The sequence below is a fragment of the Python bivittatus genome, unplaced genomic scaffold (assembly GCF_059951505.1).
Source record: "Python bivittatus isolate LINGU-HERP-01145 unplaced genomic scaffold, Pbiv_v1 ctg000250_np1212, whole genome shotgun sequence".
NCBI lineage: Eukaryota > Metazoa > Chordata > Lepidosauria > Squamata > Pythonidae > Python > Python bivittatus.
Genome location: NW_028277057.1, coordinates 576,650 through 602,907, shown reverse-complemented (window position 1 = coordinate 602,907; position 26,258 = coordinate 576,650). Strand labels below are relative to the sequence as shown.

The 26,258-nt window shown below is 40.1% G+C and overlaps 1 protein-coding gene and 1 long non-coding RNA gene across 10 annotated transcripts in view; one reads left to right on the top strand and one right to left on the bottom strand.

Annotated features, from left to right (window-relative positions):
* The window catches only part of UBXN11 (UBX domain protein 11), a 31,914-nt gene extending 14,490 nt beyond the window's left edge, over positions 1–17,424 (bottom strand). For 2 of the 9 annotated variants that reach the window (XM_025176630.2, XM_088140914.1), the window contains exons 1-9: positions 17,250–17,423; positions 10,765–10,856; positions 10,234–10,271; positions 9,580–9,690; positions 7,984–8,084; positions 5,478–5,532; positions 5,035–5,114; positions 4,425–4,539; positions 3,225–3,442 (exon numbers count right to left, since the gene is read on the bottom strand). In XM_025176630.2, the coding sequence (XP_025032398.2) occupies positions 3,225–3,442; positions 4,425–4,539; positions 5,035–5,114; positions 5,478–5,532; positions 7,984–8,084; positions 9,580–9,690; positions 10,234–10,271; positions 10,765–10,856; positions 17,250–17,378 (939 nt within the window). In that variant the 5' untranslated portion in view covers positions 17,379–17,423. Of the gene's footprint in view, positions 1–3,224; positions 3,443–4,424; positions 4,540–5,034; positions 5,115–5,477; positions 5,533–7,983; positions 8,085–9,579; positions 9,691–10,233; positions 10,272–10,764; positions 10,857–12,852; positions 12,899–17,249 lie in introns of those variants that run through there. The other 7 variants (XM_088140916.1, XM_088140913.1, XM_088140918.1 and 4 more) reach the window with 7 other exon arrangements.
* LOC148216003 (uncharacterized) lies at positions 16,214–24,698 on the top strand. Its single transcript, XR_015796154.1, has 2 exons — positions 16,214–16,590; positions 23,633–24,698. It is a non-coding gene; the product is annotated as an uncharacterized LOC148216003 (long non-coding RNA).
* The last annotated feature ends 1,560 nt before the right edge of the window (positions 24,699–26,258 follow it).

Here is a 26,258-nt window from a genome sequence, read left to right as displayed (position 1 = left end):
AGTAACCCAGTTTAAAACTAGACCAGACTGGATGCTGGCCACCTGATGAAAACTGCACATCAAGTAATGAAACCTATCTAGCCCAGCAATGACAGCAGCCAATGAGAGCACAGCTTAGGCCAAGAGTAGAAGAACTATGTAAAAAGGAGGGCCAGACAGGGGCCTGTTTGGAAGACGCTCCATCAACTATTTTGACTGTAATTCATTTTTCAGGTTTCTTGATTGGTTTTTCTGTTGAGGTTTGCTGATTATGTGAGAATGAAAAAAGTGGGCGGGTATGCTATACCCAATAGGGATATGCTACTTTATCCCCACACTTTTGCTATATTGTAATCAACAAAGCAAAGAGATTAACATAGAATTTTTTGTGTGCTCTGTGTCATTTAGTGTGAGTCACTATATCCCCAAAAGATATACAAGTGTGTTCCCTGAATAAACTTCCAACCATTGACCAAGCTGCATTTCCAGCAATCTCAAGATGTCCATTCCTGACTATTTCTGAGCCACAGAGCATTGCAAGTGGGGAGAGTGGGTTATATGTGCTTCAATGGGTGGTGCAAGGAAGATATTTTTTAATCTTTCTATCTGTTGTTTGCCTTTGGGTCAGTCTTTGACACCTGATGACTGGTCAACCTGACACCTAGATAAGTCCCTGCACTGACACCCGGACAAGCCTCTGCAGTTTTGTTGGCAAGATTTTTGGAAGTGTTTTGCCACTGCCTTCTTGCTAGGGCTGCGAGAGAGTGACTGGCCCAAAGTCACCCAACTGGCTTCATGCCTAAGGTAGGACTAGAACTCATAGTCTCCCAGTTTCTAGCCTGGTGCCTTAACTACTGCACTGAACTGGCTCTCAATTATTCTAATAGTAAAATGTTAATCCCAAGGTTTAAATGTGAAACCACAGCTTCAACTGCACATGTAAAATTTAGAACAAGTTTGCAATCTGGGGAGGGGAGGGGAAGCTTCATGTTTGTTCCTGGTAAAGATAAGCTCACTATAGAGTCTAAGAGAAGCCAATGAAACAGCAATCTGTGGGGGGAGTAGACAGGAAGTGCCTATTTATTACAGCTTTCCCCAGTTTCATGCTCTTGGACACTTCGGACTTTATCCATTGGCCAGGATGGCTAGAGTAACAAAGTCCAACATTTCCTGAAAGACACCAAGTAAGACAAAACTAATGTACAATATTTTACCTCAAAGAGCAGAAACATACGAAGAAAAACTAGATAGTCAGTGAAACAACCTTGAGAATCTTGGGCAACTCTGAAAAAGAGTAGGCCTAAGTATATAATCCCCCTTCCAGGTACTATCCCACCTCTTCAAGAAATGGGAAGACTATCCTAATGAGGAGAATAAAGCAGAATACAAAGTCTAGCAGAAAAATCATAAAATGATAATAAGGAATGCAAAAACTTATATTCAAAGCAGAAAACCACTCAGGGGCCATTAGACAACCGAGGTGTGAAAGAGATCCTCAGGAAAGATATTGTATAGAGATTGCAGAAAAACTGAATTAATTATTTCTTCTGCCTGTTACAGAAAACATAGACTAGATAAGTGAGCTTGCATTGATTTTCTCAGGGTGGGAACAACTGAAGCAAATTGGGGTATCATGAAAATCTATTCTAGGAGGTCTTGAGAGACTATGTAGTAGCAAATCACTGGGTCGTGATGGCATCCACTTAAGAGGTCTTAAATAACGCAGTTGAGAAATTTCCGACCTCCTAGCAAAAATTATCAATTTTCACTCAAATCAGGGTCAGTGTCACATCACTTTTTAAAAAGTGATTAAGTGGAGATCCAGGAAAGTATAGGCCAATCAGCCTAACATCTGTTCCAGATAAATTGATAGAAATGATAATAATTAAAAAAAAAAACCAAGCATACAAAAGAACAAGCATTGCTGAAGGAAAATCAGCATACAAAGGAAACTCCTGCCCCATCAATTTTTTTGAGTTTTTTGAGTGTCAACAGGAACATAGATGGAGGTGTCTCCGTCCACACTGTATACTTAGATTTTCAGAAATGTTCCAAGGCTCTTGAGTAAATTTGGTGAATATAGGATAAGAGGACTAAAGGCATTTAATACATTTTCTCTGTATAAAACTTTCAAATCTGGGTAGCTATAAAATAGACTATTCAACCAAATATCTTAACTACAACTTTCAGCCAATAGTTGTCTGACTTATTCACCATAAGAGACTTTATTTGCATACATTGCTATAATACCTCTCTGTGGGGACTTTAAGAAGTCACACCAAATTACAGCATCCGCATGTGGTAAAGGCTCCAGACAGCTTGGTCATTGTGTGTGGGGAACTGCAACAGGCTGAAATAAGCAGCAGCTTCCATTTATTTGGAATTTATTTATCAAGTGACCTTGAAATGCAACAGAAGTAACACATAAAATCTTGTGCTTGTCTGAAAATGGAAGCCAAGTGGAAGCCAAATGGCTTTTGCCATCAGAAAGAAAACACCTTACTGCTCATTTTCATTTCCCCCAACTTGTAACTCCCTTCCAGAATGACAATCAACATGAAAAAACACGCAATGCATTTTCAGCTAAAAGGAGCAAACAGATGAGAAATGCAGATAGTCCTCGACTTACGACCTTACAAATAGTCCTTGACTTACAACCATTCATTTAGCAACCCTTTGAAGTTTACAACAGCGCTGAAAAAAGTGACTTACAACCAGTCCTCACACTTATGACCATCACAGCGTCCCCGCAGTCACATGATCAAAATTCAGGTGCATATTTGTGGCTTCTTATCAGTCTTTTCAAAAGCAATAGTCAAGATGCCCAGTGACCCCTTAAAAGATAAGATTTGTCAGGCCTAGCCCAAAGAACTCCTGGAGACCATGCAGGTTCCATCAGCAAGGTTTATTAGCCAGCGCCTGTTTACAGAAATCTTCTCAGACTGACCATTAGTTCCCAGGCACAGCTATTCACTATCTTCTGGAATTTTTAGGGATGCGCCAGTTTCCTCCGCTTATCTCCAGAGCGTTGCTCTGGAGACGAGAGTGCCGTTTTCACCCCCCTTCCTCCATTCCAGTCCATCACAAGATTCTTGCCATTCTCTGCCACAGTATAAAGGAAGGAGAGGGGCTTGGCAGTGATTGTGGGGGAATATTATTGCCACAAAAGACTTATTTTGTACATGTAATAACTTTCAGATTAGCTGCTGGTCAACAATTTCATTTCTTCAAAACATGATCCCTACCTGTGTGGAAGGATCTTCATATGACCGGAAAGGTCCATTGAACATGACAATCCCATTCTGATAGAAGGTGATAGGAACTGAATCCAACTGCTTCAACCGAGCTCCACCTGTAGTGTGTTTAATTTGGGACACACCTTCTCCAGCCAGCACATTCAAATCTTTCAGATTCTCAAAAATCAAATCAAAATTGATTGGGGTTTCTGAAATGATGGCATCGCCTATATGAAAGGAGAAATTATTATGAGAGAGCAATAGTTAGGCATCTTCCAGCCCCTATTGTTTAGCTCTGAATGTCAGTGCAAGCTCTCTACCTGAACTGCATTTTTGCTGAAGCAACACCAACATTCCAAAGCAGCCTTCCCAATCCCAAATATGATATCCTCCAGATGCCCTCCTGGCCAGAATTCTGGGAATTGGAGTCTAAATACACCTGGAGGGCACTGATTTGGGGAAGACTGCTCTGGTGGACAGTGGCAAATGAACGGAATGGTATTATCTGCATTTCTGCATAACAAAAGCATTGCTTTATCTGATAAGGTTCTCATCTTATGCTGCAGGTGCATTTTATCCCTAGGGAGAGATACATAATATACTGAACAGCACACTCCGAAAACTGAGATATGTTTGTGGCTTTTAAAAATATGTTTTTTTAAATTTATACAATAATTTATACAGTAATTCTCACTGCAAAGACTTCTCCAAAGAATCTATAATATAGTTACAATTATTTAATTAAAATAATCACATCATTCAATTGAATTATAAACAAAAAAAACAAAATATTTAATGTTCAAGAGTCCAGTAGAAGAATTTCCAGAGCTTGCCTGAATAGAGGAATGAGTGGAACAATTTCCCTGAGGGCTAAAAAAGCCAAATTTTTATTTCCTAAGATTAAAAAAAAATCAACTTGATAGGAGCAGTCAATAAAAGCTTTGTCCTAAGACCCACATGAAAGTCTTACTATTTATTATCACTGGTCTGACTATTAGCAGGATTATGTAATGTTGACAGAGAGGACATACCATCAAAAGAGCTATTTTATGAAGTTTTGCAAAGAAAAAAGACTGTTTCCTCTTCCAAGAAGCTGATAATATGCCTTTCAATATTCATAAAAGCAATAAAGGGAAGAAGAAAACAAGACTAAAAGATACAGTGCATTTCCATGCTTCTTTAAAAAGGCAGTCCTTCCTCCCAGCTAACCTGGTTTCCAGAAAGCCCTTGATGCTGGATTCCCTTCTTCTTTTAGTGACTCCAGATCTCTCAAGGAATCTGGGTCTTCTCCGACCCAGATCAATCCATAGTCATTCAGAAACCGCTATATGGGAGAGGGAATAGAAAATTTAGAGGAAGTGGCAAGAAAATTAGTATTTATTAATTCGTATATTACTCTTTATGTGCAATGACAAAATAGTGTACATTCTAAGATGGAACAGGAAATTACAAATTATTAATTTTCCTGCAAGTCAACTAAAGCCATTTTAAGTAGGGGTGTGAATTCTGCAAGGCAAACCCCAACAGAACAGAAACTTGGAATCCCAAAGTTTAAAATATGTGTTTGGGAAGGAAGTCCTGATACACAGCCATCTCTGCAGATGCAAAGCCTACTCCCTCCCTTCCCTTCTTAACAGCAACAACTCTGAAAGGCAAAAAGTGTGTGTGTGCATGTGTGCGTTTCTTTTCACTACTGCCTGCATTAGACACATTGTAGTTTTCCACTTCAACAACTGTCCGTTATCTTTGAATTACTGGAAAAGCTCAGATTCCTTGAGGAAAAAAGGAAATGCTTATTTCTTTCCATTAAATAGCTAACCTCCATTTCCCAAACCTGACGTTGCAGCTGAAAGCATATCATTTCCAGTTCCTCGACTTGGGTCACTCCTGATGAAGTTTCTTTTATAGGGAGAAAAAAAAAAAGAATTTGGAGTTCCTTTAAAAAAAAAAAAGAAGTATCAAACTACACCAAAAGAAAAAGGGGAAAAGAAAAAAGAAAGAGGAGCCCTCTACTTTCAATAAATCTTCTGATTCAGAATAGAACAGAAGACAGATTTTACTTTGGGATATACATCCTTCAAATCATTCTTCACATTTCATCAGTTTCAGATACTAATACTCTAGAACTTCATAAAGGTCCATCTCTTTATTAATGGTTAGGGTGAAATGCGGTCTTTTGTTTCACAATTCCCATCTTTACCAAGACATTGCCACTGCCTACTGTTAAGGACTGAAATAAAAGGAAGGGTGGTATGATGTTACCTATTCCCTTCTTAAGGGTTTTGATCTGTTCCTCAAGTTCTCTGATCTTCTTGTTCTGCCAACCCAAAAGCAAAAGACAAAGCAACAATCACATTTTTGTATAAATACAAACCCAACTTGATAATTATAGGATTTAAGCCTGACCATTTTCTGAAACTTGGGAAGCACATTAGTTCCCTATCTGTCTTCAGGCTCATCTGCTACCATTCATACATGACTTCATTATCTGGATTGGAAAAATGCTCCTGGGCTTGGTTATTTCTACACCGTGTGCACAATTATTAGGCAAGTGAGTATTTTGACCATATCATCATTTTTATGCATATTTTCCACCTCCAAGCTGTATAAACCTGAATGCTTATTGGATATAAGCATATCAGGTGATGTGTATTTGTGTAATGAGGGAGGGTGTGGCCTAAGGAGATCAACACCCTATATCATGGTGTGCATAATTATTAGGCAGCTTCTTTTTCTCAGGCAAAATGGTCCAAAAAAGAGATTTAACTGACTCTGAAAAGTCAAAAATTGTAAAAAGTCTTTCAGAGGGATGCAGCACTCTTGAAATTGCTAAGATATTGGGCCGTGACCACAGAACCATTAAACGTTTTGTTGCAAATAGTCAACAGAGTCACAAGAAACGTGTCGAGAAAAAAAGACGCAAATTAACTGCCAAAAATTTGAGAATAATCAAACGTGAAGCTACCAGGAACCCATTATCCTCCAGTGCTGTCATATTCCAGAACTGCAACCTACCTGGAGTGCCCAAAGTACAAGGTGTTCAGTGCTCAGAGACATGGCCAAGGTAAGGAAGGCTGAAACTCGACCACCACTGAACAAGACACATAAGTTGAAATGGCAAGACTGGGCCAAGAAATATCTGAAGACAGATTTTTCAAAGGTTTTATGGACTGAGATGAGAGTGATTCTTGATGGACCAGATGGATGGGCCCACGTCTGGATCAGTAACGGGCACAGAGCTCCACTTTGACTCAGACGCCAGCAAGGTGGAGGTGGGGTACTGGTATGGGCTGGTATTATTACAGATGAGCTAGTTGGACCTTTTTGGGTTGAAGATGGACTCAAAATCAACTCCCAAACCTACTGCCAGTTTTTAGAAGACACTTTCTTCAAGCAGTGGTACAAGAAAAAGTCTGCATCTTTCAAGAAGACCATGATGTTTATGCAGGACAATGCTCCATCGCATGCATCGAAGTACTCCACTGTGTGGCTAGCCAGTAAAGGTCTCAAAGATGAAAGAATAATGACATGGCCCCCTTCCTCACCTGACCTAATCGCTATTGAGAACTTGTGGGCCCTTCTCAAACGGGAGATTTACGGTGAAGGAAAACAGTACACCTCTCTGAACAGTGTCTGGGAGGCTGTGGTTGCTGCTGCACAAGAAGTTGATCATCAACAGATCAAGAAACTGACAGACTCCATGAATGGAAGGCTTACGACCGTTATTGCAAAGAAGGGTGGCTATATTGGTCACTGATTTTTTGTTTGAAATGTCAGAAATGTTTATTTGTAAATTTTGAGTTGTTTATTATTCTCACTTTAACAGATGAAAATAAACGAGATGGGGGAATTTTTTTCATTTAGTTGCATAATAATTCTGCACACTAATAGTTGCCCAATAATTGTGCACACATAGATATGCTCCTAAGAAAGCCAAAACCTCACTTTTACTTTCTTAAATATTCAGGTTTGAGGTTTATTAACATTTTGGATTGACCGAGAGCACTGTAGTTGTTCAATAATGAAATTCATCCTCAAAAATACAACTTGCCTAATAACTGTGCATGCAGTGTATTCCCACAATGCACTGTAAATAGGGTTGCCTCTGAAAACTGTCCAGAAATTTTAGCTAGTAGAGAATAAAGCTGAAGATGTGCGAATTGGAGCTGAATATATTATGCGTATATTGTGCCAGTATTTTCCATCTTTATGTTCCTGGTCATAACTCAGTTTCAGTCTCAAAAGCCTTTCAAGATAAAGGCTCCCATGAGTTTAGTACCTGAAGGAGTACCTCTTTTCACATGTATCTATTCAAGTTTTAAGACTGCAACCTTCTCTAAGTGCCCTGTCAAAGGAAATGTGTCTGAGTATCTTCTCCAAACATGCCTGTGTAACAGCAACTATAATGCCCTTTTAGCACAGGTTTTTTTTCTTATAACTTTCAAATTTCCTTGCATATCTTTTATACAACTCTCTACATTTATTGTCCTCTGCTCTCCAATGTTTTGTTTTGATCTTATTTTATTACTTGTTTTATACTATTTTATTGTAATTATGATTCTATTTAATTGTGCTGTTCTATCCAACAGGGTCCTAACAAGCTGCCTAAAAGACAAGATGCCTAAAAAACAAGATGGCCTAAAAAAATAGTAGAAAGAAATTAAAAATAGCAAAAATGTAAGTAAAACCTTAACAAAATTTCAACAGCTTCCAATTTGAACTGTTACAAACAGTTCAAGGGCAATTCCTGCACTGCTCGTGTTGTCACCTTCTGTTGGATGGCTTGTGCTTGGCTCTTGACTTTCTGCTCCAAAGAAGCAATCTTCTGTATCATGGAAGTCATCAACTCCATATCAGTAGGAGCATTCCCTGAAGACATGAAATCAACAGAACATGAGGAAAATTTGGATGTAAACCTTCATGCGAGCAATTGGTTCCACAAGGACACTTCGTATTGCTCAAAAATGAGAAGACTTGCTATGTTGTCTGCATTGGCTCTTTATCTATAGCAGTAAAAGAAGCCAACAGGAAAATTGCCAAGTCAAGGAGTTCAGCTGAGACCTGGGGCTATATGCAGACCCCCTAAACCCTTCAATATGGCACTAAGAGACCTCCAAAATGTGACACAAGGGAAAATTCTTCAGTATCTGATTGGAGAGTAATGACATTACTAAATTTAATTTTCATCAAATTTAAATGAACTTAAATCAAATTCAGGATTTTATCCTCAGAAACTACAGTTGGTCCAGAATGTCATAATATGAGCATGTGACACCATTGCTTGGTGAGCTGCACTGGTTGCCAGTGAGTTTCCAGGTGATCTCTGATAACCTTCCTGGCACAGGGCCTGGTTATCTGAGGGACTCCCATGGTTTCTGCCTATCCAGTAAGATCAGGCAGAGTTGGTGCCTTTGGATCCCATCGATGAAGCAATGTTATCCATTGGGACCCCAGAAGCATGCCTTCTCTTTTATAGCACCTACCCTCTGGAATGCTATCTCCCTAGAGATCTGTTGGCCTCCCACCCTGATGACATTCCAAAAGTCTTTAAAAAATTGGCTTTTCTCCCTTAAGGTGGGATGCTTCTGGAGCATCAGATGAATCAGGAAAGAGAGGCACTCATACTATGAACAAGCCCACTGTCTGTGTAATGTATGGAGGGTTTGGGGGGGGGGGGTTGTATTTTTTACAAAGGATGGTTTAGTGGCCAAAAGAGATAAAAACTGGAAAAGTGAGGTTGGTGGGTGTAGATTCATAGAGAAGGATTCATTAAAGACTACATAGAGAAAACAAGAATTATGCAAGCTGTTATTCCCAAATCCCCAACATGCAGAACATATATAAACTGATTAGGTTTCAAAAAATGACTTTAAATTCACCTAAAGCTTTGGGTGAACCAAGTTGAATATTTCTCACCTACGAACAGTTATTCTCTCCTCTATACTTACTTCAAAAATAGGGTGCTATTTGGTTTATGTTCTGCTACATGAGAAAAAGAAAAATCCTAAAAAAATCTTGAGGTACAATTCTTTGAATCCTAGTCAGGACCTAAGTATGTATCTCCACTTCCTTGAGGAGAAGCAATTTGATTTAGGGGGAGAGGGGCTGTTTATTGGTTTTGTTCTGTACCCAAAAATGAGGTTATTAGAAATCCAAATTCTGGGCCAAATACTGTAGTGGTTATATATGGGGAACCACAAAGTATTTTTAGCATAAGGACACATTAAGTCTGGGTCAACTATTTAAACTATATACTGAATTATGACTAGGCTCTTATTCACTGCAGACCAAGACTCTGTGTGCCTAATGTAAATGCCTGGATTACCCAGTAACATAACTCTATGTCCAATCCTTTCCCTCATACCAAGTATAGTTGATTGTGCTGTAGCTCCATTTGAGCAAGAAGGCAAATTAATTTGTACTGGAATTTGAGCTCCTGGCCCCAGAATTTCATCCATCATAGCAGCTTCATCTTCTGTGAACCAAAGGGATAAACCTATTATCAAGAACAAGCCTAGGATTTCCTTTTGCCATCTTTATTCTGAGTGTTTAGAGAGAAATATCCATTGCCATGTGGTATCAATTGTATAATTTTCCCATGTAGACTGATGTAACAAAGTGGAAGATTGATTCAAAGCAGATTTTTCCCAGGGCAGCTATACAACATACTAAAACTGCATTTACTAACTGCATCTACCATGTTTTTCTGTTACTAATTGTTATCTTTATGGCTGGAATAGACACATCTTTGGCCAGATCAAGTAGACCCTTCTTAGTTTCCTATTTCCTATATATGTCCCAAAGGCTATTTTCCATAGCGTTCTGTAGTTTAATTGATTTCTAGCAGATTTTTAAAATCTTTATAAAAATATATAACATTAACAATATGGTATTTAAACACAATCTTTATGAATAACTGGGATCTGAAAATATTCCTGTGGATCATTGAGCTATAAGAGCTTACAATGTTATCTAAACCAATATTTAGAATAAAAGGTATGAAGCCTTGTCAATTTACCATTCTGGATATTTATCTGGAGCGGTACTGCCTTTTTCCTAAAATCCAGAAACAAATGGGAGAAACAATTTAAAAAAAAAATAAGGAGGAAATTCATTCACCACACTGGTGTCTCAAATATAGCACATGCTTGCAATGTTGCAATATAAATTATTATTTGGAATGTTTTAGTTCTTTTTTTGAGGAAGTTAGCCCATATGTGTACTTCAAACAAGAACTTAGGATTTCTGGTATGAACACATAACATTAAAATAGGAAAAAATAAAGAAAGCAATAGCAAAAGTCAGAGCTAGTGGTTTCAAACTACTGCATAATAAAACTGAAAGATCAAAGGCCCCAACCTAATTGTACTAAAAACATAAGAACCATTTAACCTTTGCTATGTAATCCTTGCACTGCTGGAAAAAGCTGAAGGGTCGCTTTCATTCAAAAGAGGCAGGATTGTCCATCCGTTGTTATAGTTGGAAGCCAAACAATGGGATATTTTCCTACCACAGGTCTAGATGGTTTCCTCCATAAGCCCTCACTTACTCTGTTGGCTGCAATTGAAGTGGCATTCTGCGAATCTTGTTGAGAGAGGAGAAAGGAGATGACATGTTTTTTCTTGAACACAATTTTAATTTCTAGGTGGGGAAAAGAAGAAAAAAAAATGCTTTACTTTTGAAAACCATCATGTGAAATTATAGCCCATTTACTCAAACAGCAAAAATATCCCCAAGTGAACTATATCATGATTACAACATATGAGCACACACTGGAATGCAAAGGAGAAAACAGTAGTCCTGAAGTATAACTGACTCTCAACAATCTGCAAAAGACAAACCTGAGCAATGTCCTCTCTGACGCAGTATCTGCCCACTGAGAAGCTGACTTGCTTCTAGCTTTTGCCAATTTGGAAACTACTAAATGTGTGAAATGACAGCTCCCATCATCCCTCAGATCATCACTGGCTATGCTGGCTGTGGATGATGGATCCTGAATTCCAACACATTTGGGGAGTGCCAGACTGGAAGGCCATTCCAGTCCACAAAAGAAATCTATTACGGTGTGATCCATCCACGTATTCAGAAGTTAGCTTTATTCCATCAGTACCAAACTGGGGAAAGCTGCTTGGCCTCCTTGAAGACATTAGGACTTGTTCCTGCGTAGGACTGCAGCTGAACACAACCCTCTCCACCCTTGCACTCACCAAATGTGGGACCTCAACTTCCATAGGTTCTCATGCTCCAACACCTCTAAAGAACTCCCGGAGGGGAAGACCAGATCAGCCCTATTCAAAATGTTTTCTGAGTTGAAGCTCCCCTTTAAAACCAGGGAACTCCTTGGCTGGGTTAAGACAACCTTTTCGCTAGGTAAGAAAGCCATGGAGGAATCAAAGCTTCAGCAACCCAGCCATGGCCTGAGCCTTGTGAACCACATTGTGCAAGCCCAGCAACTCTGGGTACTGTTGGCTAAGGTATGTCAGCTGACAGGACTCAGAAGGAGAGCCTTTTCTGCCATGGTCTTTTGGAATATCATCCCCCCAAAATTAGATTGACCCTGTCCCTGTTTCTCTTTCAAGAGGTCTTGAAAACTTGGTTTTCTGCCCAAGTCTGGGGCCCTGGGCGTGGGAAAGAGCCCGTCTTCCTGGCTGTGTGGATGATTAGTTGGATGATGCCCGGCTATGTTTTATTTTTATTTTATGTATTTTATTTATTATTTAATTTACAGGTAGGTCACAATTAGTGTGAGTTCTAATACTGCAAAATTCGATTTAATGTGATTTATAAATTGATACCAGATCCTGTTTAATGGGAGCCAGAATTTAGTTAGCACGAGGCTAGCGCACACACAGTCGCCATTGGGGTTTTAGACATTAAGGTGTGCATTAAATGGAGAAAAGGAAGTTTCCTTTCGAGGACAGCTCAAAAAAGAAAAGGCTCATTGTGAAGAACTACAGCACAATAGAGGAGATAATGCGTACACTTTGTATACAAATTTATCCCCTTTTACTGTTGTAAGTATTTCATTCATAAACATAAACATTTAACCATGTTCATTGCCTATGTCCGTCATACTGGAACCAATTACCCCATTTTCCATAGAAATATACTGTAACTTCAAAGTGTGCAACTTTCAATAATACCGCCATTTCGTGGGATTCATTAACCGCACTAATCAAGACCTACCTGTATTTTATTGTAAGCCGCCTAGAGTCATGTAAAAGTGAGAGGGGAGGCTAGATAAATCAAATCAAATCAAATCAAAAAATAAACAGTTCGCCCAGGTTTTGTTAGCCCAGGTATATATTTAACCCAGGTTTTGTTAACCCAGGTTTACAGTTAACCCAGGTTTACAGTTCAGCGCGTAGTGTGAAGCCACCCCTTCCTTGCAAAACAGCCTTCGAGGTGCAACCACGGCCTGTAGGCCGAAGCGGGAAGCCCCACGCAGCTGCAGCCTTCCCCGCTTCATTGCCTGAGGCGCAGCCCCGCGGAGCCCAAGGGAAGCCGCCGCGCGGGGACCAGGCCCAACGTGCCCTACTAGTTTTGGGGGGCGCTGCGGGTTTTTCTGACGGGCCCCCGCCGTCAAGGAGAACAGGCAAGAAACTAGGAGGGCCCCCCGCTCCCAGACTGGACTCACCGGCCGCTTCGGACGCTCCAGGCAGGCGCCGCCATCTTGTTTACCGGCGGTTGCCTAGGCTACCGCCCTAGTCCGCGCTCCCGAGACTACATTTCCCAACATTCCACGCCCGGTCAGCCTCTTCAGTTGGACTTTTTTTTTTTTCTGGCAGAGCCCGGACAGAGTTGCTCGAATGGAGTCCTCGTCTCTCGCGTCGCTTGCAGCTCCGTCGTTATTTTGCATTGTCCTCAGAGGAGAGAGAGGCATCAGTCAAGCCTCGAACGCGATCTGTCCCCTTCCAGATAGATGATAGATACATAGATTATGTGCCATCAAGTCATTGCTGACTCTTGGCAACCGCAAGGGTAGATTTACTCCAAGAAGATCTGTCGCCAAGGGGGTCCTTCAGGTCTTCCAAAGGTGCCTCCATTGAGTCCCTCCACCTTGCTGTTGGTCGTCCTCTTCTTCTGTTTCTTTCCACCTTTCCCAGCATTATAGACTTCTCCAAAGGGTTGGGTCTTTGGATTATGTGTCATAGGTAGATGAGAGAGTTGAGAGAGAGATGATGGATGGATGGATGGATGGATGGATGGATGGATGGATGGATGGACCAGCTTTTTCATAACAATCTGTTCTAACCTGGTCCTTCAAGTCTCCCAACAGTGCACCCATCACTGCTGTAACTGAATCCATCCACCTTGCTGCTAGTCATCATCTTATCTTTCCTTCCACCTTTCCCAGCATTGGAGCCTTTTCCAGAGAGTTGGGTCTTTGCATAATGCATCTGAAGGAGAATAATTTGAGCCTGGCCATTTGTGCCTCAAGTGAGAACTCTGGGCTGATTTGTTCGATGATCCATTGGTTTGTTTTCTTGGCTATGCAAGGTATTCGGTGGACTCCAATTCCCATAAGTCTCAGTCACCTCACCCCATGCAGTGCCAAACATCTAGAAAGCACCAAGCTGCCTATCCCTGATGAGGACCCTAAAAGCCAATTGCTTGGTGTATATTCACCCACTGTACCATGCCATAAACATAGTTTAATTCTGCTTTATATAAATCTGAGCAGTATGGTTTGTAATAGTGTAGTGTTGGGTTGTTAAGCTTGTGTGGCTTAACTAGCCAGAGCGTAATGGAGTGGGGAGAGATTTACAGGACAGCCTGGGGGAAAAATCTTTCTCCCCTCTTCCTTAGACTGACATTGTGCAAACCCATGTATTGTTTACCCTGCAATGCTGTGAACAAGGGGCTTTCTTTCAAGGAAGATTTAGGCTGCTGCTCTGGACACACTGAGTTTTGAATAGCACAAAGATAGATGAAAGTGGATTCACTTTGTTAGGGCAATATTTTGGCATTTCTGTATGCAATAATTGTGTAGTCAAAAAAGATGAAAATGAGAAGATTCTGCTAGATCAAACAAGCCCCATCCAGCCTAGCATTGCCACAGTGAAAAATCAAGTGTCTTGGGGAAACCTCCAAGCAAATTACATGAATGCAATCTTCCTGTTGGCATTTCTCAGCTCTTGGTACTAAAAGGCTCTGAAAATAGCACAGAATCTTTCTGCTGTTCATTAAAGCATCTCTAACTTTTTTTCAGGCTTATGGGCCCCTCCCAATCAGCAATCAATATCGGCAGAGTGGCGCATGCTTTGAAAACAGTTCGGATTAGTTCCTCCGGAACCCACAGAAGCCCAGCACAGCTTTAAAGCATTTGTAGCTATTAATGAGTCTACACATCAAAGCAGCTGTGTCTTTTTTTCAAGAGGAAGCTTGAAAAAAGAAGCAGCTGCTTTAAGAGGTACTGCATTCACCCTCCCTTGCATTCTGAAGCAACTTTTCTGAATCATTTTTGAAGAATGCACACCAACCAGCAGATTCATTTTTGCAAACAAATAGGGGGTTTCCATAAAACCTATCCCCCACCCAGATAATTTAACTCTGTGTCCATGGAGGTGATTAGTTTAATTAACCTGACAATATACAAAAACATATAGCAAAATCATAAAGTGCTGGGAACAAGTGAAAATCCATTAACAACCTCACTGGGATAAGTATTTAAAACATAAATATTTAGTATATGCATCTAAGCATAAATGCATATATTTAGTGTTTCCAATCAGATGTATCTTAAAACATAATTTTCAATAAAAACATCTTGAAATTATCAAACTAGTACCTGATGCCCTGTTTCAAATATTAGTTTCATCAAGAAGGCAGAGGACTTTCCTTTAAGAGCCAAACATTGGTAGAATGTCCTTCCTGGTAAATATGCTCAATAGAGAATGGGGAGAAATGGTTTTGCTTTGCCTTTTTGACATGCATGTACTCAGTTCCCACTTCTTGAATCTATATACAGAGTAGAATGCTACTTTGGTATATGTGACTCACATTTTTAATATAATACTCAAGCAGCACTTATGTTGCCCAAGGCAATCAACGTAGAGTGCTTTATCTTACAAACATGCAAACTCATAGCATTCAGGATCCTCCCTAGATACTATGCATCCTAAAGCCAAGAGCAAGATGGTGTCCTTTCCCTCAGGCTACCTACAAAAGCTAACTGGTTTGTCATTTGACAGCTTCTACCACATTTGAGGTCAACAGGCCAGTTCAGGGGATGAAAGCAGTCCATGTATCACATGCATCTCTGTCCTCCAAACAGAGAAACAGCCAGGCATCACAGCTGCTGTCCTGCAACTTCTGCTGCTTCAGGTGGCTGCGTCAGACTGCCTGATGATAGGACAAGCCCTGTGGCAGCATTCATACTGTCACCAATGGCCGAGTACGTAAAACACAGCAGCTCAGGCAAATAAAATCCAACTTGACTTTCAGAGAAAAAAATTAGAGCCAAATCAGCATTTAGAAGAGAACATTATAATCAAAGTGTAGTTCACTGATCTGGTGATATCTAGAGATAGTCAAATGGATGAAACACAACCAGAGAGAAACAAAATACCAAGATTTACACACTGAGGTAGAAAGATTATGGAGGAAAAAAAATCAATTGCCACATCGATTGGAATTGGAGTTTTGGTGCAATACCACCAAAATGGGAGCTGCCCAGAGTTTGATATAAGATGGGCAGCTATATAAATGTTTTAAATAAATAAATAAAATAAACTTGCCAAACTGGACACCACTAATTTTATAAAACATGATTGGAATAACGTACAGCCGAAATCACTGGAGTCAACCCCTAGTTCATTAGACTGTGATATTCATCTGGAAGAAAAGAGGAAGAGGAGGAGGAGAAGGTCATGTTTCAGAGAAAGGGGTCTACTTGAGTAATTGACAATTGTCATGCATGCATATCCCTCCTTTCAGGGCAGTGAGATTTACAAGACGTGTATCTGTCCTGTGGCTCATTAAAGGGTTGCTGTCCCTTGGATGTGCTTCAGCAAACACACCTGTTGCAGCTACATTCTTCTAGGCAAGTCGATAAACACTGGAGGTGTCAGAGGCCCAGCCAGTGCAGTCCCCACCCATCATCGCCCCCTCCATCTACAAAAGCAAATCAGAAGAGGTTGATTGTGATGTGTGAGTTCCTTCTGCTTTTGCCAACCTTAGCAGAAAAACCTCTGCATCTCTTCTAAGAAAGAAGTTGCTTTTCCTAGAGGCACCAACCTCAAGAGCTGTAGAGAGCTTAACCATGAAGGCCAGTTTGCTTATTGGTGCCATTCTCTTGATGAGCCTGGCCATGGCCAATGAACAAGCAGATAACCCTTCGCCTGAGACTAAAGGAGGTAAAGCATCTGCACCGGTGAGTCAAATTAAAGTCTTAGTTATTTCAAAGAGCAGTAACACCTGGCTTGCACTGAAGGAAGTATGTATTTGTGAACTGGGTGCAGGTTTTCAATGGGGGATGTATTTCTTAGACGTTCTACTAAACATGAAAGTACTTAATTTCTAAATAATAATCCATAAGACTTCACTGGTTTATGCCTTGTAATTGGTATCCTTGGGTTTCTACTTATAGCTAAGACTCCCTAGATTACATAGAACTTACTGGCTGATTTAAAAAATGTATAGAAATGTAATTGAAAGGACATATACTTCAAAACTGACTTCAGAGAACATCAGCGTCCAAAAACGTTGCTAACCCTAAGCAGTTTCTCCAACACATGCCCTGTTATGGTTTGGACTGACATAACTGTATCTTTATTTAAGATTATATTGATATCAATATAATGGTAACCTATATAATCAATATAGGTATCAACCAACCTATCTAACGTCCTATTGGGATTGCCAGTTGACCAGTGGGAATTCCTGCTGCTTCTTTTGTGTCTGTCAGGAAAAAAGCCTGTAAAACGGTTCAAAGTTTGCAGATAAACTAGTATAATCCTCTGAAATGTACTGTAAATAAAACAGTCCATCAAAGATAATTACCATAGTCAGTTGAAAAATTGGCAACCTTACCTCTTTCATTCCAGGTTCCAAATGGAGTCGTATTAAATTTCTGCAAATGCACCAAATTGTATTCTCCCATTTGGACGATTCCATTCTTCCTGGCCCAAATTTTCTGCTCCTACTTCCAATTTTCTCCATGGGCTGTCTGGAACATCCTCCCCAGTGGGTTTTTACAAGGAGTCAAACAATATCTAGCAAGTTTGCCATATTGGGGCAGCAGAAACCACTTCAATAGAGGGGTTTTCTTCATTTCCTTGCTGCCACCTAGTGGTCATTCCAAACACTGGGTTGAAGTCTTAGTACTTAGCAATCGTTTTGACTTCCTGAGCTCAAACTTAGCTATCTAGCCCTGTTTCACATCCCATCCAAGCTAAAGCATTGAGCATATGTGCCTTGTCATTTTAATGCTTCACATTGTACTCCAGTTTCTATTGGGGTCTAGTTGACATGTTCAACCTTGGGTTAAAATTCTGTGTGCAATGTGGACTCAGCTAACCAGGTTGTATAACGTGGAATTAACTAACCAGGTTGCCTCTTCCTCCTTTTTTCTGGCTTAACGTATCTCATAAATATAGCATGCATCTTGTCTTGTTCTCAGTCTGCCCAAACATACACGGCTGCATTTCTGCACATGCAGGTATGTAAAATACATGGTGCTTAGCAGGGACCACTGAAGGGCCACCCAAACCATGATGACTTTCTCACTCCGCACTGCTTATAAAGGAATATTTACCATTATCCTAACCAACTTTTAAAGCAGACTACTTTGGATCCAAGTCATCCTCCAACAACATTACAACAGGCTGTTTCCAGCAGTGGTCGTATTTTAAGAGTTACCATTTAAGTCTCTGTGCCTAAAGTCAGCCATAGCTTATTTAAACCATATGGATTTAAATAATTTAGGGCTTAGATTTGACTAAATCTGGAACCACGCCTTTTTGGAAGCAGACAGCCATTCTCTGCAAAATCAAACCTTGCAGAGGCCAAGGCTCAAAAGAGAAACTTACTTTAAAAAATTACTGTGCCTTGAAATAGCAGTCCTCTGCATCACGGTTTCTCAACCTTGACAACTTTAAGATGTGTGGACTTCAACTCCCAGAATTCTGGGAGTTGAGGTCCATACATCTTAAAGTTGCCAAGGTTGAGAAACACTGCTCTACGTGTTTCTGAGTTGACATGCACCAGATTTTCCACCTGCAAAACATGGAGGGTATGTTAAGAGGTCACAGTATTAGAGGGTTGTAAAAAAACAGGTTGTAAGTGCTCGTGCATGGTAGGATGTAAAGATGCATAAATGGTCACCCAGCTCTTTCTCGGGCACACATTCCTGTTTAGAAAGTGTGCCCGCTCAGCTGACTGCAAATAAACTCTTCTTGGAAACTCACCCTAACTCAGAGTTCATTCCTCAGAGGCACCCTGACCAACCTTTCTTCTAGTGCACTGTTTTTCCAGCAACTGAATGCAGCATCTTGGAACTACAGCACACCAGAAATCACGATGTCTTGATAATGACTTTATTTGAACAATGTGCTGTGGTTTAAAAAAAAAATCACACTGGCTGTGTTCCTCTAGCACACTCAGCCAAAACAAGCTTTCTTAAGGCTTAAGGTGGTGGCCTGAGTCACAGAGCGTGCTAAGACATAATGTAATCTAAGCCGTAGTAATTTATAAAATATGAATCATGGTTGACTGTGGTTGAGTGGTGCAAGCACCCCAAGGTTGTAGAAGGAAGATGAGGCATTCATGAACAATAAAACAGAAACAGAAAAGGGCCTTCTACTTCCTATTATGATATATATAAACTTATATATGATTGGCCTTCAACTTTTGGAAAGGAACAAGAATTTGAAGCTTTTTAACCCCCACTGGCCTCACTAACTTTCAGTTCCTCAGGCTTAACCCACTAGATCAGGGTTCCTCAACCTCAGCAACTTTAAGATGGGTGGACTTCAATTCCCAAAATTCCCCAGCCGGCTGGCTGGGGAATTCTGGGAATTGAAGTCCACCCATCTTAAAGTTGCTGAGGTTGAGGAACTCTGCACTAGATCACACCCAGACAAAACACTAATCTCCACACAGTGTTAACAATTTATTCATTTGACTCACTTGGCTCCAACCTGCAACTTCTTCATTTTTATTCTAAATGTTCAAGATTTATTGTATGCAATGCCTGCATTCTTTTTTTTTTATTACCTTTACACACACTGCGGCTAATGTCACTTTTAATGTTATTTTTATTTAATCTGGTTTCCATTCCAGTTCAGCACGGTATACATAATATTCGGTACTGATCATTCATCCGAGATTCCATGGTCTCATTTTGTCTAATTTCAGGCGAGGCTGACACACTGCACTGATTCACAGGATTTTAAGTCGTTTTCCATCTCACCCTCTTTCCATCACCATCCTTCTTTCTGCAAAAAGCCATTAAGAATCCAGTGATGGAGTAACTGTACACTTAAAAGGGCATCAGTTCTTTAGCTTTTATCAAAATACTATATTCATGCTGGAAAATTACTTAGGGGGCCTTTGGGAGAGCCAAACCGAAGTCAGGAGTATTGTATTATTATTATTTTTTTTAGCGAGGACCACATTCTCTTCAAGTGTCAGGGATTACCTGGGTGGGTTGAATCCTGTGGAGGTGGGACCAGAACCCAAAGTAAGAGGAAGGCATCCTTGTCTTCTGCTCTCTCTCACCTTCTTCTGCTTAGCAGGCTGACTGAGAAGTAGCAGTTTATGGCTGCTGGTCCTTGGCTTGCATTAGAGAGCATGACTTTAGAATTTGGGCTGCACGATGATGATGATGATGATGATGCCTTTGAGTCAGTGTTGACTCCTGGAGACTGCCTGGACAAGTCCCTGCAGTTTTCTTGGCAACCATTTCAGAAATGGTTGGCCTTTGCCTCCTTCCTAGGGCTGTGAGAGAGGGACTGGCCCAAGGTCACCCAGCTGGCTTTGTGCCTGAGGTAGGACTAGAACTCTGGGTCTCCTGGTTTCTAGCCTGGTGTCTTTAACCACTGCACCAAACTAGCTCTCACCTATTCTTAATATAATTCATAAATTAAATTTCAGCTGGAAGGCCAGTTCGATAAACAGGCAGGCTTCACAAGGTTTTTGTTTCTCTTCCTTTTACTGTAATTTTATTTTAGCACTCTGAAGTTGTTCTGACCTCCGTAAAAAAAAGACAGAGATAGGAATCCCTTGGCCTGGATAAAAAAAAATAATTAGAAATTAGGGTATTAAAGGCAGGGTGGGGGTAGGGTGGGGGTAGGGTGGGGAATCCTGTGTAAAGTGAAAGGTTTCTGTCCTCTTCCCTGTCTTCTATTAAAAAATATTGTATTGGCAGCTATGCTATGTTAAAGTAAAAATAAATGCCCAATTAAAAATTTCTCAAAACTAGATATGATAACATAAACTTTCAAACTCACAGAAAGACAGGAACTATAAAAACTGAAGTCAGTTGCTGCCATTTCTGCAACTATTTTCTTTCTTTCGCGGTTGCACCATTAGACATTTCAGGCTGGAGACACGTGCCTCCCATGCTCTTTCATCAGTTCCCATTCTCATCGTAAACAGATAGACTCAAGGTATATCAGTTCCCTTTCTTGCATTATTTCAGTTAAAGTTGTGTAGGATTCTCGGTTCCTTTGTGCAACAAAGCCACCCATTTCCCATTTCTTCAACTGCTCTTTCTCAGATTATTTACCTGTTTATGCCTAACAGCATTGTGAGGCAACAGAGGCCACGTTCATCCATGTATGTCTTAAGGTTGCACAGCTTCTAAAATACCCTTCTTTATTGTTCTCTTTTGAATTATTGCATTATGGATCTTATGTAGTAGTATGATTTCCATAGTATTATTATTTTTATTCATCATCATCATCATCATCATCATCATCATCCATGAGGTTGATGCAATCTTTTCTTGACATGTCTTGGCTGTCTTAAAACAGCCAAGCATTGGTTATCTACTAAGAATGAATTTACTTTGGAGCAATGATTTTAAACTGCCGTGTATTATTTCCACTTTTTTGTAAGCTACCTGGATTATTTAATAAAAAAAGGTCTAAATGTTAAAAACTACAAACCATGATAGCCAATATCTAAGAATACACAACCCATACCCATCCACATACTATCTTATCCATGGGCACAGTTATCTGTTTTGGGCTCAGTTACTTTTGTGAGTACTGGGACAAAAAATATGAAGAGTTCTTTATAAAGTTCTCTTTTAAAATCAGAGGTACCTCTTTAAATAATTCAAATGTTTTAATTAGTTAAATTTCCTTTAGAGTCAGCTAAATACAGCAGTCATGGTTAAGGTTGGTGGTTTTGTTTTATTTTGTTTCCTTTTTGTACAAGCAAGTGTGTTTATTCCCTTGGGTTCTTCAAGAAAAAACCAACCACAACCCTTTAGCATCAGGATAGCAGAAGCAAATATCATTGCTGTTGCTGCTAAGTTAAAATTAGAAAGTCAACACACCTGCAGTATTTAATTTATCAGAATTAGCATGGTTTTGTTGTGTTTCACCCTAAAATATTGGGAAGAAGGAGCAGTGGCACAGCAGCTTTCCTCAATTCAGGATCATCCAGATTGGCTGATTTTCAACTCCTAGAATGCTTCCAACAGGACCAAATGCTACCATTCTGGGAGTTAAGTCTAATCAATGCAGAGTTCCCCCATGTTGGGAAAGCATGGAGTGATAACGGAGCAGGTAAATGTTACTGGTGTACAAATAGACCAATTCATATTGCTGCCCCAAAGGACACATTTATAAGGTCTTCAATCCTAGCTGTTCTGCTGCCCTACACCAGAATGTTGCCTGTTTTTAAAATCATCATTATCATCATGATTATTACATTTAGGTTCCTCTGTGTTATTGCCAAACAACCTTAGGCTGAATCCAACCGCCCTCACAATAGTAGGGATCACTCCAAAGTTCCCCTGGACTTTCTGACTGGTGATTTGAGTGTGGGACACCTAACCTCTGACGCTTAAATTGAGTCCAAATCTAAAACTTCTAAACATTAAATCATATACATGCTCAGAATCAAGATTATATCATCTATAAGAGTTTAGCCAACTTTTTTGGAATTCAGGTGTGATTGTACAACCTCCCACTACCTCTAGATACCTCACACTCTCCCAAAATCTCATTGATTTCACTGTGGTCAGTGATTTCAGCATTTCTTTTTCATTTGAGAGCATTTTTTAACATTTTAGAGAAGTCTGTTCAAATTAATTCACAGTCCAGTTCCTCTGAACCAAACAATTCTACTGAGTTTGGGGTCACATTCCTTTCCTTGGAAATACTGTATAGGTCTTAAAACATTGCGTTTAGCTATTTCTGCATTTTCTTTTCCATGCGCTAAAATAAGAGCTCATGCAGGAACAGGAAACCGTTATTTTTTTAAGCATAGACAACAGTTTTCTTAAAGTTTCTAATTTGTCAGTTGCAAAGGTTGTATTGGTTTAACTGATAACTTAAACAACTGGCGTGCATGGCTGGTGGGGAGGACGATACATTATTGAAGTATGAATAGAAATTTAATTTATCTCTGGAACCGAGTGGGACAAAGTGAAGAGGTCCAGGGAAAAACATGGCATGGGGACAATGGGGACAAAGGATGACTTCAGTAGGCATTCCCCTTGCAGCTTCTTCACCATAAAGAATTTCTTCCCAAAGGAACCACATGTGTTTTCAGGTTCCAGTTAAGATTCATGGAGCCATTTGTCCCAGGGTGAGCATTATGTGCAACAATCTGCTTTTCCCACAATTTTTCCATGTACCCAGCTGCTTTGAAGATCTTTTTGCATTTTCTAGATACAGCAGGATTTGGAGAGTCCGAAGCACAGGGAGTTTTGGAGCCAGAGTGCACTTAGACATTCTTTTTCAGACCTCACTTAAAATGCACAATGAACTCTGAGCTGATTGGCACACCCATCTCCTGTTTGGGGTTTAGATCCATCTGTCCTGCAGTCAAATGCCTGCCTAAATCTTTAGCTTTAGTGAAGTGGAGACCTAAAAAGTATCTTTCCCAAATATTTATTTTTTAAATTTCTTGTCTGATTTTGTTTTTCTTTTTAGGCCTTTGCATCTCTGATCATATTAGAATATTATAGGTATTGCCAGGAGGGGAGGAGGAACAGATGTTAACAATATTTGGGAATAAGCTCCATGTTTTTCTCTTTTGCATATATCATCCAAAGGTCTACCTCTCTACCCTGGAGGGATAAACAGATGTCAAAATCACGTGTAGATACAGGCTAAACACCTGCTCCAGTTCCCTGAGTGGGGACATGTGTCAGTGGATAAAATAATTGCTTGTCTTCAGGTTGTTGACACCCTATTTGACCCAATATAAAATATCTTTCTCTATTTCTCTTTCAGGTGTCAAAAACAAATGCTACTATAAATTCTAGCATAATGGTGTTTGAGGGCCCAGCTTTCTTTTTGCTTCCATTTGTGTTGATGGTGATCCATCTCCTTCACATGTACTGAACCTGGAGCTTCGCTTTAGAGAAGGGAGAATATGAAGGTCCATCAATCTATCCAGGGCTAAGAAAGGAACTCCTTTCCATCGCTAACTGCTAGTCCACCCAGCATCCTGCGCTGCAATTAATCTATAATGTTGGCCCATCCACCAGTATCCATGGTTGCAAGTCTTTTTGATTCACTCTTCACTGCAATGGCCAATTAAACAGGAAGATGAAAGAAAACCCGGAAAATGTCTGATGTAGATCTTAAAGTCCATGCATTCATATGAGATGGTGTACATGACTGTCATTGTTCAGAGGAAATCTGCGTAAGAAGAGTTATGAAATATCCAAGACACATCTTCTGTGGCCTGAGACAGATTATCCAGATGGCACTTCCCTACAAAAGGCACAGGATTCTTTTGCAGAGGCTGTCTAAGAATGGATATAAGCCACGCACGCATATAATCGTGGCTCACCCATTATGGTGTCCCATCCTGCCACCCTTTATGGGTATCCCCAATTTGCTCTCTCAAGCCACTATCTCTGGGGTAATGGTTGCTCACCTCTTTGTCCATAAATCTACCTTGTGGGAAGCCTTCTCTTGCCTCAAAGAAAGAGGTAACACCCACATCCAGGAGGCTTAGTCTTGGGCTTCAGCATTTCAAGACAAGAATACCAAACTCTTGAACAGGAAGGCAAGGTCTTGGGTGGGGGCCCCCACCAGATTATCCTTTTTAACAGGACAGGAAGGACAATTATTCATCAGACTGGATGACAGAATGTCATTGATTATAATTACATTTACATTTATGTGAAATGTAATCAAAATGAAATTTTGCGTTGCTCATTTGTAGAAAACAGTCCAAAGTGAAAATAATGACACAAGATAAAAGTTTGGTTTATACACTGATTGCTGTTACCTTCTGTGATATATGCGGAGGTTGATTCAAATAAAAGCTTCTTGGCTAGCTGGCAAATCTGTCTTTTTTTTATTGTCTGGGCTACTTAAGAAAATCCTCCAAGGCACGGCTGCTTAGTACCTTCACACAAGAGTAAAATAACTATGAACTCTTTGAAGAAGGTAAGGCAAAGATAGGAGACCCTGGATGATGATTTCATTGCATGTATATCAGTCTGATCTCACTTTAAGAAACTCAGTTCCTAACTTTCATTCTTCTTTGGCCAGCTCATGGAGACATAAAAAGATCAGGCTGAGTAGAGAGAGACTACTATCTCCTATGATTTGGACTTTATAGTCCCACTATAGTATTTGCCTTTTTTTAGCAGCTGCATCTCCCTGCTGGCTCGCATTCAGCCCATGATATTTTTTCACCCCAGAAGCAGGATTTTGTATTTTTTCCTGTTAGATTTCGTCCTGTTGTTTCTATTGTCCATTCTGACCTGTCTAGATCTTTCTGAATATTCTCTTTCTCTTCTAAAGTGTTAGTCCTTCCTCTTAATTTTACAACATCAGCAAATCTGATAATCATTTCCTCAACTCCTTCATCCAGGTCATTAAGAAAAATGTGTGCCCGTTGCATCATTTCATTCACTACTGCTCTCCAAGCTGATGTGGAGCCATTTATGAGAATTCTCTGAGTGGGCTCATTCAGCCTATTACAAATCCAGCTAAATGATATCATTTAGCCCATATTTTACCATTCTATTAATAGGAATATAATGAGAGACTTTTTTCAAAAGCTTTGTGAAATCAAGGTCCATTATTTCTGTCTACAACATTCCCCCTATCTATTAAGCTGGTAACTCTGTCCCAAAAGTAGATAAGATTATTTTGGCATAACTTGCTTGTAGCAAACCTATGCTGGCTCTTGTTAAGTGTTGCATTCCTATCTTAGTGCTCACAAACTGTTGAATAATCTGCTCAAGGACTTAGCCGGTACAGATGTCAAGCTGACAGGTTTATTATTTGCCAGGTCGTCCTACTTCCTTTAAAACAAAACAAAACAAAACGGATCAATAGTTGTTTTCCTCCAGTTTTCTGAGGCCTCACCAATTTCTGGAGACAGCCTTGTATCCCTATATTTAATTTGGATATATGCCCCTGGAGGAACCCAGATTTGCTATTTTACATTTTCAGTAGTCTAATGCAGTGTTTCTGAACCTTAGCAACTTGAAGCTGTGTGGACTTCAACTCCCTGGCTGGGGAATTCTGGGATTTGAAGTCCACACAGCTTAAACTTGTTGAGGTTGAGAAAAGAACTGGTCTAATGAATCCCACTAACAACAATAAAAAAGCAATCCTGAAATTCATGTTACTTTGGGTTTAGTCCCAAACTTGTGACCATTGTTAATACACATTTGGGTTGACCATTTTTTCCCCCATAGGATTTTAAAACAATGAGATTCCCCCCCCCCAACTTTTCCCCCCAACTTTGCTAACTATGTTCCCACTCAAACTGGCAATGCTACTGTTTTTTTGCAAGCCTTCTGCAGCTTGTTGATAGCGTCAAGCTGGCTAGAACACCTGCTCATTTGCTAGATTTCAAGTGACAGCCGCAGAGCACTACAAAGCTGGT